Source organism: Marmota monax, unplaced genomic scaffold, assembly GCF_021218885.2.
Source record: "Marmota monax isolate L192 unplaced genomic scaffold, Marmota_monax_Labrador192_F-V1.1 WCK01_AAM20220418_F8-fsc00068, whole genome shotgun sequence".
NCBI lineage: Eukaryota > Metazoa > Chordata > Mammalia > Rodentia > Sciuridae > Marmota > Marmota monax.
In genome coordinates, this window is record NW_026692352.1 from 615,211 (window position 1) to 630,692 (window position 15,482).

Genomic DNA, 15,482 nt, shown 5'->3' on the forward strand with positions numbered 1-15,482 from the left:
TACCAGGCTGTCACGAACTCCCTGTATCCTCTCTGCTGCCTTCTTCCTGAACCATTGTCCTGTCCCTCTTTCTCTTCTAATCTCACTCAGAGTGCCACACATCTGATCTTTCTCTTCTGAATTCCTCTGTGCCAAGTCATGACTGGCCCTGGCCCAGGACAGCTCTTTGTGCAAGGATTTGCCTCTATACCTGGACTTGGAGCTCCCTGCAGCCAGAGCTGACACTTTTCTTCTGGTATCACCTTGTAGACATGGTAATAATTTTTCCTTCACTTGCTTTCCTGGGTAAAATGTCTCTCCCTTAGTTCATCACAGGTTTATGGCTGTGCCTCCAGCTGAATAGTCTCAATATAATGTAAATGAATAGGAATGAAATCACTAAATGTCTACAATATGCCAAGCACCTACGCTAGACTTATTTTCACTCCTCATCACTGTGGCATGAAACAGATGCCATTTTTTTTTGTTAATTCAACAAAGAATATGACACACACCAATATGATCCATAACACTTTTTCAACAATATTGATAGACTAAGTTTTAATTATGTGTATGTCACAGATGCAATGCTGCTGTGTTGAGGTTTTGAAATGATAACAAATTAGCAAATAGATAAATGCTACAGATTAAGTCATGTAGATATAATGAAATAGAGTATGCTTTTGTATATTTAAGGATTATTCACCAAGTACTTCTCCACTCTGTATTGAGCGCTTGCTTTGTTTCAGATTCTATAATGAACACTTTACTGGGGCTGGAGACAGTTAGGTCTGATGTTTAATTCATGGTAAACTAGGAAGCTGAGATTGAAGTTCATGGTCATGTGGATCCATATTTCATATGATTATCCATGATAAAGTGCAAGCAAAAGTATGAGATATTATCCATATAAAAGGAATGACCTTAGACTATTAGTTCCTCTGAATTACAGGCTGTTAATTTAAAATGCAAAGAACAGTTGGCAGGAGTATGAATGTTTTAGCACCAAGAGTGATGAAGAACTGAAGGAATATTAAAAAGAAGAACTTGGATTCAGAGCCAGCTTCCCTGCATCTGAAAAATGGGATGACTTCATGGCTAAAAGGAAAGGGACCTCAAAATGAAAGATGGGAGGAGGAATGGGGATGGGAGAAAGAATGAAGAAATTGTGGTTCCATTAAGCACTGGTCATATCTTAAGACTGTTTATGAATGATAGAGTTGCTATGTCACATAGTTATCACAATAACCCTGTGGAGTGAGATAGTAGAAGAAAGGTCTCAGAAAAGTTTTACAGTTTGATCAATAATGTCAAAAAGGATTCATAACTTAAGTTTTCAAAATTTAATAACTCAATGTATTCCTCACCACAACCTTAAGAGTTTGATGTCATTATTATCCTTCCTTAAAAATTGTCCAAACTCAGGCATAGAAACATTTAGCAACATGCTAGAGTCACAAGTTTAGTAAGAAGATGAGCAAAAATTCAAATCCAGGAACTCTGAGTTCACACTTTGTGCCCTTAACTGCTACCCTATGTGTTGGAGTTCAGTTACAAATTCACTCTAAACACCTTTTTCACTTTTTTTTTTTTGGCTTTTAGACTCATAAGAAATTATTCCTATTATGAAACTATCTTATTTTAGAAGCAGAAACTTATTTGCTCCTTAGTATGTCATAGCCACTTTTGAGACAATAGTGACAATATTATCATCTTTATGGGCTATTCAGAATTTTTCAAGGAGCTGTAGAAACATAATATGTTCAATGTGATAACCAGTCTCCCATTTCATCAGGTCAGTCCACTTCCTTCCAGAATTTCCAACCACATTAACCCAGTCTTGTCATATCACAGATCTCCATTCATGTAAATGCATCTAGCAAGCAATCTTACCCATTTATTATTCTTATCTCCAAGGTCTACTAGAATTCATGTTGAGATCTTCCCCAAGAGAAACAGTCTTAGAAGTCGACTCCGAATCTCCTTGGTTCTAGCTCCATAGATAATGGGATTGAGTACAGGAGGCACCAGCACATAGAGATTTGCCAGAAAGATGTGCACATGCTTGGGAACTCGGTTGTGACCAAAGCGGTGGGTGAGGAAGGAGAAGAAGGCAGGGATGTAGAAAACGAGGATGACACCAAGGTGGGAGCCACAGGTACTCAGAGCCTTGCGTCTGGCATCTTGAGATGGCAAACAAAAGACAGCATGGAGGATAAAGCCATAGGAGATGGCAATGAGGATGGAATCCAGACCCACAGCCAGAAGGGCCACAGTCAGCCCATAGACAATATTGACAGTGATGTTGGCACAGGCCAGCCGAGCGATGCCCATATGCTCACAATATGTATGAGCCATGACATGGTGGCCACAGTAGGGCAGTCGCCTCAGCAGGTAAATGAAAGGGGAGACAATAGCTACACTCCGGAATACACCAACAATGCTAATTCTTCCTATGACAATATGGTTGAGAATGGTTGTGTATCTCAGTGGGTTGCAAATAGCCACATATCGATCAAAGGCCATGGCCAGGAGAACTGAGGATTCCAAAGCATAGATAGAATGGACACAAAACATCTGGGCCAGGCATCCAGTAAAGGAAATCTCACCTGCATGGAGCCACAAAATGGCAAGTGTTTTGGGCACTGTGGTGGAGCTGAGAGCCAGGTCAGTGAGTGAGAGAAGACAAAGGAAGAGGTACATGGGTGTATGTAGGCCACTGTATGTCACAATGACAAGGATGATGGCAGCATTGCCAAGCAATGCTACCAGGTACAAGGCACAGAATGGAATTGCAATCCAGATATGGGCAAACTCCAGCCCTGGGATCCCTGTTAGGAAGAGAGTGTCTGGGAGACTATTATCACTGATGTTGGAGGCTGACATCCTTCTTGGCAACTCAAGGGTTCCTTCCAAGGGTTGATGGTATGTCTACACTGGAACAACAGGCATGTGGTTGATTCACATGAAAAGATGATCTATCTATGAAACAATCTATTTAGATTAAGAAAATTATTTACTTCCATTAACTAGTTAAAGCAACTGAAAAACCCTATCACATATAATCCATATTCCCCTCCCCCTTATGATTATTCTTGCTTACAACATTATATTTTGAGTCCTATAGCTGCAGCACCAGGATAAGTTTTTATTCATTTGCTCAATTTGGTACTTTCTATCATATCCTGCAAATAATTCACTGGTGTTTTGTCTATGCATACTTTAGAGTATTTCTTCTTCTTCCTCTTCCTCCTCCTCTTTCTACCTTCTTCTCCTCTTCCTCTTCTTCTCCTCCTCCTCCTCTTCTTCTTCTTTCTTCCTTCTCCTCCTTCTCCCCCCATCCCCTTTTCCTCCTTCTCCTCTTCTTCTTCACCTGATGCCATTTCAGATATCTGGGGATATTTTTTTCTTTGCATTCTCCATCCATGGTTTTGAACTTGAAGACTAGTTTCTCTGACTCTTACATTCTTTCTTTTTCTAATCTAATTCTTAATCATCTTTTTGTTTGTACTTCACAAAATCCTAGGGGTAAGGCTATCCTTATGTAATTATAACCTCTACCTTGCCCACAACGCTGTTTTTATGCAAATGCTTTGATCAGCATGCACTAAAGAATCAATTTTGGTAATTCTTAGTAACATGCCATTGATTTTTTGGTTTAGAGTTGTTCTGCTTTATTCACTTAATTCCCATGTTGGTAAAACATTTACCCAATCTTAAGCCAAGTAAATTATTTTTTCTATGTTACTTAAAGTTCCCAGAAAATCCTAGGCAACCAAGATATATACACCCATCTCATGATTGAATGTCAACAGAGCACATCTGTTGGCACTATGCAAGAGTACTGAATTTTATCAGACATGCTAAGTATGGAGACAGCACTCTGATACTATGCAAAACCAGGTCATGTTCCTGGAAGTCCACCAGTATATGCCAATTGCTGATAGAGTCAGGTATAGGGAGAAAGTGGAGTGTCCTGATGTTGCCAACAGTAAAGACATCCAAGAAGAGTAAATTTTTTTTTGTTGTTGTAGAGGGATAGCTAATATTATATACATTCTTCTTTAGTTATATATTATACACTTAAAATAACTTTTATTAATGTCTGGAAATTTGAAGCTCTATTCTTTTTCTGACATAAGATTATCAAATAACCATGATAAAATCTCTTATCTGTTTACTTAGTTTTATAAAGAGCAATGACTCTGGAATCCCAGTCTAAGCTCACCTACTTCTTCACTATTTGGCATTGGATAAATCCTACTACATTTTAAGATGCTGGATTTTATTTTTAAATTGAAATTAAAAACACTTAGCCTACTTATTTCACACAAAATTTGTGGTTGAAGTACATAAGATTGAAAGTTGGAACACTAAAACCTATTTCTTCCCCCATTTTATTAACTCTTTGTCCCATAGCAGAATACTGGGTTGGAACAGAATATATTAATTATATATCTCATCAAAGGGAAATACGAGTTCTGAGAAGTGAAGCAATGGAATCCAGATTACAAATCTTATTACTGCAGAACCAGCGTCCTGATTCTAACTTTGGTGTTTGCACCTCACTTAACTATTCATTTATATGGCCAGCAGTTGAATTCTCTTATTCTTATACTTGCAAGGCATTTTGTATTATATCAGTACCTAATTTTGGAATCACTTTATTCATTAAGTTGGCTCCAAAATGGCAGATAAAATTAGAGAGGCCCTCTTACTGGCATAGATACTTTCTCTGATGACCCCAACTCTTGAGTGGTGGAAAGTGGAGGGCTTAAGTTACTACAAATTCTCTTCCCAGTTTATTTCTGTCTCCAAAGATACATTTCATATGGTTGTTGTTGGGAGGCTGCTATACTGTGAGAATTTGTGGAAGGTGGTTCTGAAAAGTTCAGGTGCAAACAAGTTTGTCTTTTAGGGAAGAGTGGGAAAAAAAAAACAACAAACATTGAGCTGGAATCCCACTCTGGGGCATTCTCTTTAAATTTTCTCACCCATTTCTGTCTGGGTCACTATGATGTCTGAGTTTTTGAGTTTTCCCTCTTGGATTTACCCAGATATAAATACATTAACTCTAAGATCTTTCCTTTTTGGACCCTAATTTCAAGAACATACCTTTGGTTATACATGATGTGGAGATTCACTGTGGTGCATTCATATATGTACATAAGAAAATTATGTCAGATTCATTTGGCTGTCTTTCCTATTCCTGTTCTCCTCTCCATCGTGTACAACCATGAGAGTGGGATCCTAATTATAATAAAATGCACTCCATGTTTGTATAAGTATGTCAAAATATACTCTATTTTGATGTATAGCTAAAAAGAACAAATAATAATAATAATAATAATAATAATAGTAATAATAATAATAAACATACCTGTATGCATGATGTGCATTCACTGGTTACATGGGCTTAGGTTGGAGCTCTGTGATGGGTTATTGTGTGTGAGTGTGAGGGGTGTGGGAGTGTGTGGTGGAACATCAGTTTGTTCAGATGAAGTGTACAGTGGTTTGTTTAGGGGTGAAAAGCTGTGTCCTCGTGCAGGTTGGGTGGGTGTGATCTAGGGGATAGATGAGGTCTGAGTGTGTAATTTGGTCCTTCCTCAATTCTGTAGGCTCTGGAAGTATCTTTAGTTTTTCTCTGAGTTCCCAACTTCTTTGTTCCTGGTGCAAGCTAAGTGTGCTTATTTATTGACTGTTGGTCACATGAAAAACCCATATAGCCTGCTCTAGGGATTTGATCCATGGTGCTCATTTTTAGGAATAAAGAAGAAAATATAGAGAAAGAAATAAGTAAGGAGAATTTCCACAGGGAAAAGTGAAAATAAACACCTGGCAATTTTTATTTTTATTTTTTTTCTCTCTCTCTTTTAAAACTTTTTCTCCTCTCTCAATCTGTTTTCTTTCCTTTTTTCTTTAACATTGGGTATGTTTCTGAATTCCCATATAGTACAAATTCTGGTATTCTATGCACATATGGCATCAAGAATGTTTTATGAAAAATAGGTGGAGAGGAATGGCCCTGGACAATTATGTTCTGTTCTCCCATTATCCTTCATTTCAGAAAATACATTTTTAAATTACTAAGATTTTTAAGAACATAGCAGAAGAACATTGAACAAACCCATGGCCTTTCTGAGCATGGGTTCCTATACTGCTGTTGGTTTCATGCACATGGAAGAAGCCATGAGAGAGACCAACCTCCACCCTGTGGCCAGATTCCCTCATATCATTGACATGGCATTAACAAGAGCAACAGAACACTTTAAATTTCATCGGTTGTTAAGCTTAAAACTAATTTGTAGGGAGGATAATTTCTTAACAAGTTTCTAGTTTTTCCTTCCATCAGTTTATGTATCCAAAAAGTCAATATTAGTAGAATATGTTAATATTAACTAATCAATAATTTTAATTAATTAGTTAATTAAGATTATTAATTAAGAAAGATTAATTAATAATATTAATTTAATTTTTGAAAGTAAGCTTTCAAAAGAGAACCCTTTTTTATGTAGATAACCTAGCAGAGAGTGGAAAGTGTTTGCCATGCAGGGAACACTGTCGTATAGCAGAGCTGGTAACGGCTAGAATTAGCTTCTGCCCTAAGAGTTTCTGCTTTTCAGAACCTTAAAATTAGGGTGTTCACAGAGGTAGATTTTTAAGGACTTTTTAAATAGATTTCACAGAGCTGGTGTTGGTATATCTGGGGGATCTTATGAGGCTAGTTCAAAGAAAGGGCAAAACAAAAGAAAAACATACCAAGCTGCTTCTATTAGAATTAACTGCTGATGCCCAGAATAAAATTGTTGCAGGAGTAACAATGACAACAACAGAAACCCAAGAGGAAAAGTAAATCCTGAACTACCTCTAATGCTTCCTATTAGCAGAGCCTAACAATGTGTTTGATTTTAGAACTTCTGAATACTACCAAAATACTCTGATCTCAAATCACACATTACTAACATAAAGATGCATAGCACATGCTCTGGGAAGGTATTCTGTGATTTAATGAATAATTACAGCAGCTTGTTCTTGGTCAGAATTAGGAATAGCAATCATCCCTTTCCTTCTTGCCTAGGAGAGGAGATGCACCCAACAATACTCAGGAATATAAAACTGAATTTTCTTTTTCAGAAGAAAGAAATTTTCTATCAGGAATCACATGTGAATGGACAATGAACATGTTCACGAGTTGGTCTCCATGCAGGGACACACTTCAGGCTGTAGAACATGCACTCCTCCTTCTAAGCCTTGAGGAAGACAGTAGATGTGTCAGCCCAAAAGTTAACAGGACAGAAGAAATAGATGTGTTAAAACTAATTCCTGAAACACTATGCATGTTTCAGCCATTGTTCAGATATTGAAGAAAAGCCAATGTCAGTTTTGAAAAATTCATCAGGAAGATTTACATTGTTAAAAATCATTCTGCTAACACAGTGGCTGAGTGCTTCAGCACATGGTACAGGTACCAATTAGGAGTCTGTTTTGGTGATTTTTTGATGGTATCTTTGACCAAAGTTATAGAACTTGTGAGAAAATGAGCTATTTCAGCTACTGCTGTATCTACAATTGAACCCTAATGCCTAGCCACTCTACGCTGACTTTGATGCATTCTGTCTTTGCATTGATGTAGGTATCACCACGATTACATAGCATTTGTAGATGCAGACATTTTTTTTTGTAAAAACACTAATGTATCTTGATATTATTAAACATTTATTTTGAAAATTAACAGAAATGTTACTAGAAGTTCTTTGGTAGTGAGATTTCGGGAGATGTATTTTCTACTTGACTTTATTTTCTAGTTTTGTATAATATATTCACATTTTGTTTAAGGTAACATGAGACAGAAGGAGGGGGATGGGGGAGGAAGGTAAAGGGTCTGAGACTGAAAAATGCAGGCAACTGAGAATGGTCTAGGAGCTCTAAGGAGTTAAGTGTCACAGGAGGATCTGTGTATTCTCCTGATGCCTCTCTACTCTTCTCAAGGGCCAAGCACCTCCTGTTCCTAGTTGAGTGATTCTCTTTCAGGTGTGTCCATGGGTTGTGGAGGGACCAGCCAGTACCCATGGGAGCTCCAAGAGCCTCCTCCCCTGGCCCTCAGGGGCTGAGTACACATTGGAAACACATCACATTTCAGTGCTCACATCCCACTTCACCTAAAGGCAGTGCTTGTGAAATGTTTCCCCTGTAATCAAAGGATAAAATCACATAATTTGTTTGAAACAAAGTAACAGAATATTTTATCTATGGCATGTCAGTATTACTAATCTCATATGATCTATTCATTAACTAGACAAATGACTTGAAATTTCTAGGCTAATTTTACAACTTCAACAGGATATTCATACAAATAATTATAACGTTTTTAACCACTTTATTGAGGTGTAATTGACATACACAAAGCTAAACATGCTTAATGTATAAAACTTAATGAGTTTGAAAACAATTATACAACCATGAAAACATCACAATCTATACTATAAACATATCTGTCTCTAGAAGCTTCCTCCTATCCTTTTTTAAAAATTTTTTATGATGACTACCTCATTAGGTCTACCCTCTTAGGGGCTCTGGTGTAGATCAGTGGCAAAGTACTTGCTTGGCATGTGCAAGGTCCTGGGTTAGATTCCCAGACCTGACCAAAACAAATAAACAAAGCAAAAAACTACCACTTCCAACAAAAACCAGATCTATCCCCTTAGAAAATTTTTGAAGTCTTCAAATAATTCTGTTAGCTATAGGCACTGTCTGGTAAGAAGATCTCTAAGAATTATTTCCTTACTTAACTAAAACTTCATAACCTTTGATCAACACATCCTCACTTTTTTGATGACTTTTTTGTGTCAGGTAAAGTTAAAAAGTTATTTAAAGAACATGTAACTTGTATGAGCAAGCCCATGATGTAGGCAGAACTACTATTCTTGTTTTATAGGTAAATTTGTGAGGCCACAGAACAGATTGAAGGACTTGCTCCGGAAAACACAGCTCATAGGTGGGGAAGGAGGAGACGAACTAACACAGTCTGATTCCCAAGGCCAGGACTAGCCTGAGGTGGAGTTGGTAACTAGCACCACTGAGCAAATGCTTGCAATTCTTGTCTGCCCTTTTAAAAAATCCAGCAATTCTCTTAATGATGTTCACATAGAAAAGTGGCTTTGGATGTAGGTCAGACTATAAGATGGCAGATTGTTGCAGTGTACCTAGTCTGAGGATTTTTTCCTGGTATGAGATGTTCAGTGCTAAAACTAGTACATTCCAGGCAAAGCAACATGGCCACCCCATCTGCTGACTCGAGATGGTGAGATTTTGTATGGTTAAGTGATTTTACTTCTTGAAATCTATTTGAGTTGTGTCATGGTGAATGGAAAGATCCATAATCTGGGAATCAGTGAGAATCCATGGGTAGGAGATTCAAACTAGCTTATTATTTGTAAAAGCCCTAACTTATTATTTGCAAACAAATAATTTGCCTGCTTTGTGTAGAATAGATCAGAGAAAGGTTGGCCTGAAACCAGGTAGTCATTAAAGAAGCCTGTGTGAATATATCCTGGTTTAAAGAAGTTAGTTACACATTAGAAAAGTGATCATAGATTAACTAGAGCTCTGAATAGGAGAAGTGACAGAGGTCAAGGGTGTCTTATGAGTTTTTCTGACATAAAGCCTATAAATAGATGGGGAAGGAATTTAATGAGACGATAAATATTGAACAGGATCAAGTATGACAAGAATAAGTTAAATGTCCTATTTTATGTTTGAGACACTAGTGAAATCTTACAATTGAGAATTGATGCATGAATGAATAACTAGAAGAGATGCCTGGATTAAATATATAAATTTAGGACCATGAATGTACAGAGGAATAATAATGTGGACACTATGAATAGAAAATAAATGAGAATATTACATGTGAAAGAAAATAGATAAAATGGGTGATTATTAGAAGGATGTGAGAGGGTAATAAGTTTATTATTACTTTTTGTTTCCTATGATTGTAGCTCTTAAAACTGATCTTCAGAAAGGAAGAAGCTGGTAGAGAATAGGGGTATATCTGAATGTTGACCGGAGTGATCTACCCAGACTCTCAACTTAGCCTACCTATTGGAATAGCTTGAGAGATAAACAATGAACGAGAGCAACAACAACCATCAAACCCTGATTCCTCAGTTCTCTCTACAGAGTTTCACATTTAATTGGTATAGGTGTGGTCTGAGGAAAGGGGTTTTTAAAAGTTCCTGAAATGAATCTAACATACATTGCAATTTGAGAATCTGACTTAAAGTTAAAACAAACTTGGGAACATGTAGGGCAGAAAACACCAAGAGCAATCAGCAGTGGAGGACTGTGGGGTGATGGACACTTGGTGGATGAATAAGAGATGCAAGCAATGAAGAGAAGATGAGGTCCTGGAGTGATGGTGGTGTACAGGCAGGAGAGGAGAAGCAGCTGAAAAGACGGAAGAAAGAGCACGAATCATTAGCTTCAGATTATTAAGAGGCATTGTGCCTCATTTACTGAAGAAGCTGATAGCTAGGAACAAGTACAAAGAAAAAGTCATTCTTCATAAGTGGGGAAAGATTAGATCCTCTGACAAATGCAGGGAGAAAAGGGGAGAATATAGAAAAAGGAGACTAAGGATTTCTTTGGAGAACAAGCTGGAGCCCATGGCAGATATAAGGATACTGCAAACAGTGGAGGGTCTGAAATGTAATCTCCTTCTTTCTGGCATCCCCATGGTCTATGGTATTGGAAGCTACATGTTATTGTCCCTTATTTTCCTAAGACACTAATTGATTCTGATCATTACTTTTTCCACCAAGTGTCCTCACATCACTATGGTTGTATTTCCCTCAAAGGCATTCAGAAACTACGATGAGAAGTTTGGGGACTAACCTCTCAAGTACCACCAGCTTCACACTCATGGGCTTCCCAGAGTTGGGAAGCCTGGAGCACTGGCTGGCCGCCCTCCTCCTGCTGCTTTATGCTGTCTCCATCCTAGGCAACACCCTGATTCTCTTCATCATCAAGGAGGAGCAGAGCTTGCACCAGCCAATGTACTACTTCCTGTGTCTTCTGTCTGTCACTGACCTGGGGGTGTCCTTTTCTACACTGCCCACTGTCCTGGCTTCTATGTGTTTTCATGCTCCAGAGACTGCTTTTGATGCCTGCCTGGCCCAAATGTTCTTCATCCATTTTTTCTCCTGGACAGAATCTGGGATCCTGTTGGCCATGAGTTTTGACCGCTATGTGGCCATCTGTAACCCCTTGCGCTATTCCTCAGTGTTCACTGATGCCCGTGTAGCCTACATAGGCATATCCATTATCATCTGCAGCTTTTGCATGGTCTTTCCATCTCCCTTCCTCCTGAAGAGGCTGCCCTTCTGCAGGGCCAATGTCCTGATTCACCCCTTCTGCTTGCATCCTGACATGATCCGCCTGCCCTGTGGAGATACCACCATCAACAGCATATATGGCCTGTTTGTTGTCATCTCTGCCTTTGGTGTAGATTCCGTGCTCATTCTTCTCTCCTATGTGCTCATTTTGCACTCTGTGTTGGCCATTGCCTCCCAGGAAGAGAGGCTCAAGACACTTAACACATGTGTATCACATATCTGTGCTGTGCTCATCTTCTATGTGCCCATGGTTAGTGTATCAATGGTTCATTGATTTGGGAAGCATGCCCCTGAGTATGTACACAAGTTCATGTCCTTGGTCTATCTTTTTGTGCCTCCTATGCTCAATCCAATTATCTATTCCATCAAAACTAAGGAGATTCGCAAGAGGCTACACAAGATCTTTTTTATACCCAAGCTCTGTTGGGGAAATAGTTCTAGAAAATCCATGCATACTGGAGATTCTTTCTATTATCTGTGTTTGGGTTTATCAGAATAATTCTTTGGAGATTGTCAATTTCCTTATAAACATAGAAAGATAATAGGGTGTCTGATATTACCTGGCCATAAACTATATTATGTTTGCATTACAGGCCATACCTCAAAACTTCAGGCTGCTCTATGTTGTAATTAATTCTTGTAAGTTTCACAAATACATTTTTTTTAATGGAAAAGGGTCTTTAATTCTAACCTTTTGTAATATTATAGTATTAACCTCTATATTTTCATATAAATCTAAAAATAATGGTATAAACAGAGTATGATATATACCTATACATATATAACAGTGAATTTCACTTCTTTGGATAATTATAAAACAAAAATAAATGGAAGAAAGTTGGTCAAGGATGGGAATCAGGAATAGCGTGAAGGGAAAGTAGAAGTATTAGGAACTTAAATGTAGCAAATTATATTGCATACACAGATGATTATATCAAAATGAATTACTATATTATATGCAACTAATGAACTAATAAAATATTTAAAAATAGAGGTATACATATATACCATGTTATAATTGGGGAGCATGTGACTTGAGTCCATAGGGGTCACCGATGAATTGTTAAGAGAATAGTAGTCTTGAATATCTTTAATCTTAAAAATTATTTGTACAGAAGGACTTTTAAAAAAAGTATAAATTTTGAAATATGAATATTTCTACATCCTCTAAAATGGAATACACATTCTTTTCTCATTTACTAAGTAAAATGAGACACATTAATTCGGAAATTTAGAAGTTTTAAACATGAAAAATATCAAAAGAGGCATATGCTGTCATCCCTCCTGCATGAGTAGAGGGAAGTTTCAGTTTTCTCTGGGGAGCTAAATAGCACACTACATAGAAAGCAACAGTTCTTGGGTGATCAGTGGAATACAAATCCGCTAGGTGGCAGTGCAGCTTGCCTGGAAAAATGGGCTTCTGTCCTAGGTTGAGCAGCTCACTCCAGAGATTTCAGCACATGCTGGAGCAGAGAGGGGAGCCACTGAAGAATGTCAGGAAGTTCACAGGGAATAGCAGACATGGAAAGGGAAGACTGTGCTGAAATCCATGTTAAGGAAACAGCTCAGATCACATAGGCTGGTGGACCATTGGCAGAAATGAGCTCAGTGCTGTGAGGTTTTCACTGGGCAGTGGACAGACCATGACAAAACTCAACCTGAGGGACAATTGAGAAAGGTAGAATTGGGGCAAAAGGTTAAATTTTCAATGATATTCATTTACCTTTATTTCTTCGCAAGAAATAATTCTTGAATAACAGAGTCATATGGACTTTGTAACATGAACAAGTTCTAAATTTAAGAGAAGAATGCACTAGAATTTTCAATATACCCTTCTTGATTCCCAAATTAAGCAAACAAGAGAGAAAAAAATCACACAAAATTTGAACCAAAAGTGACATCTTCAACAAAACTCAGTAATACAATTCCTAGGGACACTGTCCCATTTGGAAAGACTGAATCCCAACAGAACTCTGGGTACATGGCTTTGAGACTGATTGGCAAGAATGGAACAATCCTTATAGAGTTTAAGAGCTCATAGAAATGAGAGGATCATGGTCCTAAGCACTGGAAATCTCAGAAATGTTCAGCAAATGAGCACTTCCAATAGGATAGAGCTTCAACCTGAAGGAAACCGCATGCAAAAATAAGTATACAGGCAAGGGGCAAAGAAAGCTGTGATGGTGTGGGAGAAGAACTCAGAAGAAGCAGATACAGGAAGTGCTACAACAACTCCACACATTTCTCAGGAAGCAGTCTGTAGGGTTCTAGGCTGGAACCAGGAGGGGGCAGAACAACCCTTACAACCAAAGACTCAGCTCTGACATACAGAGGTGGCCTCAGAGATGGGTGCTACTCAGAGGCAGTTGCTGTTTGCACAACTACAGAGGTAAAGTAACAGCAAAGACACTGGGAGAACTACTCTGCCACTCCCTTCCCCTCCAGGCCATCCTCCCAGTGATCTTGGAAGATCTTCATGATTTATATATTAGGACAAAAATAGAAAGAAACTAACTTATACACAGTTATGAGCAAAAATTAAAGAAGAATATCAGGGACAAAGATGAATCACATCCCTCAGTCATGCTGACAATTGATATATCCCTTTTTTTTAATAGCTCTTTATATTCTACCATTTAAGGATCTGTATCTGAAATTAGATATTTCTGAATCCATTATTTTTTAGGCTTTTGAAAAAGTTCAACTTGGTCTCAACTACATATTTGAGAAGTCACCTCAAAAGCATGCAGATGGGAAGGGTGAGCACTTGTGCAACAATAAAAGATATTTCTAGCATCTATAAAAACTTATACTCTCTTTTGCTGCTGCCTTACAACTATGGACCAGTACCCTATTTAGAGACTGGTTAAATGAATATTTTTCTTTCTGAGATAATTTATATTTGTTCAAGTTGTTAAAATTATATTTTCTGTAGTGTATCAACTTCTTTTGGGTAGAAAAGGAAGGTACTTTACCTCCAGAATTACTACCACTCCCCCAATAAAATTCTCCACACTGTTTTACAATTGGGGTTGTTTCAAGGACAGTCATCAATATTTCTGGCAGAAGGAGTAAATGTGTTCAGTTGATAAAAGAGTAGTGGATATTTTCCTCATGAGGACTGCTCTTGCTGAACCTAACCTCACTCAGAAGATAAACTTTCTGTGGCCAGCTTTTAATTACTGCTTTGTAAAACTATGGCTGGGAGGAGAGCACTTCTCATCCAGTTCAGCTGTCACTGAAGCAGCAAAGTCATGTTTTCTTTTTTTTTTTAATTTTTATTGTTGGTTGTTCAAAACATTACATAGTTCTTGATACATCATATTTCACACTTTGATTCAAGTGGGTTATGATCTCCCTTTTTTACCCCGTATACAGATTGCAGCATCACATCGGTTACACATCCACTGATTTACAAATTGCCATACTAGTGTGGTATTCTGCTGCCTTTCCTATCCTCTGCTATCCCCCCTCCCCTCCCCTCCCCTCCCCTCTTCTCTCTCTACCCCATCTACTGTAATTCATTTCTCCCCCTTGTTTTTTTTTCCCTTACCCCTCACTTCCTCTTGTATGTAATTTTGTATAACCCTGAGGGTCTCCTTCCATTTCCATGCAATTTCCCATCTCTCTCCCTTTTCCTCCCACCTCTCATCCCTGTTTAATGTTAATCTTCTTCTCATGCTCTAAAGTCATGTTTTCTTATCAGAGCTGATCAGATTTGGAAATTAGTTCTTTGGAGTGGCACAAGACCTCTCTGTGGTATTCAGAAGATGAGATTGATGGTCAGCCATACTTATGGACCTGGACATTACCTTCTTCTTCAATCACTACTTTCTGAAGATGGTCCCACTTCCTGAGTTCATATTAATTAATTGGACTGAACCCCAAGCAAATGGATTTGCATTTTTCCATTTTTTAAAATATGTTCTAATTATCTTAGTCCTTCTATTAATCTTGTCTTTGGGACACAGCCTCCTATTTTCCCCAAATATCAGTTTAGTAAGACTCAAATAATTTAGTGTTTCACGATAGCCTGAGACAAAATTAAGGGCTGAGAATGAGAATGTATAATTTTGGATTTAAAAAGAAAAAAAAATGGAGCAAAAATTC

The 15,482-nt window shown here is 38.0% G+C and overlaps 2 protein-coding genes across 2 annotated transcripts; one reads left to right on the forward strand and one right to left on the reverse strand.

Moving 5' to 3' along the window:
• Window positions 1-1,908: 1,908 nt before the first annotated feature.
• Window positions 1,909-2,877, reverse strand: LOC124091126 (olfactory receptor 52D1-like). The gene has a single exon (XM_046442097.1). The coding sequence runs from the start codon at window positions 2,863-2,865 to the stop codon at window positions 1,909-1,911; it is 957 nt and encodes a 318-aa protein (XP_046298053.1). The 5' UTR covers window positions 2,866-2,877.
• A 7,974-nt stretch (window positions 2,878-10,851) lies between these two features.
• On the forward strand, window positions 10,852-11,646 carry LOC124091236 (olfactory receptor 51I2-like). Its single transcript, XM_046442207.1, has one exon. It carries the CDS (start codon window positions 10,852-10,854, stop codon window positions 11,644-11,646), a length of 795 nt encoding a protein of 264 aa, XP_046298163.1.
• Window positions 11,647-15,482: the final 3,836 nt, after the last annotated feature.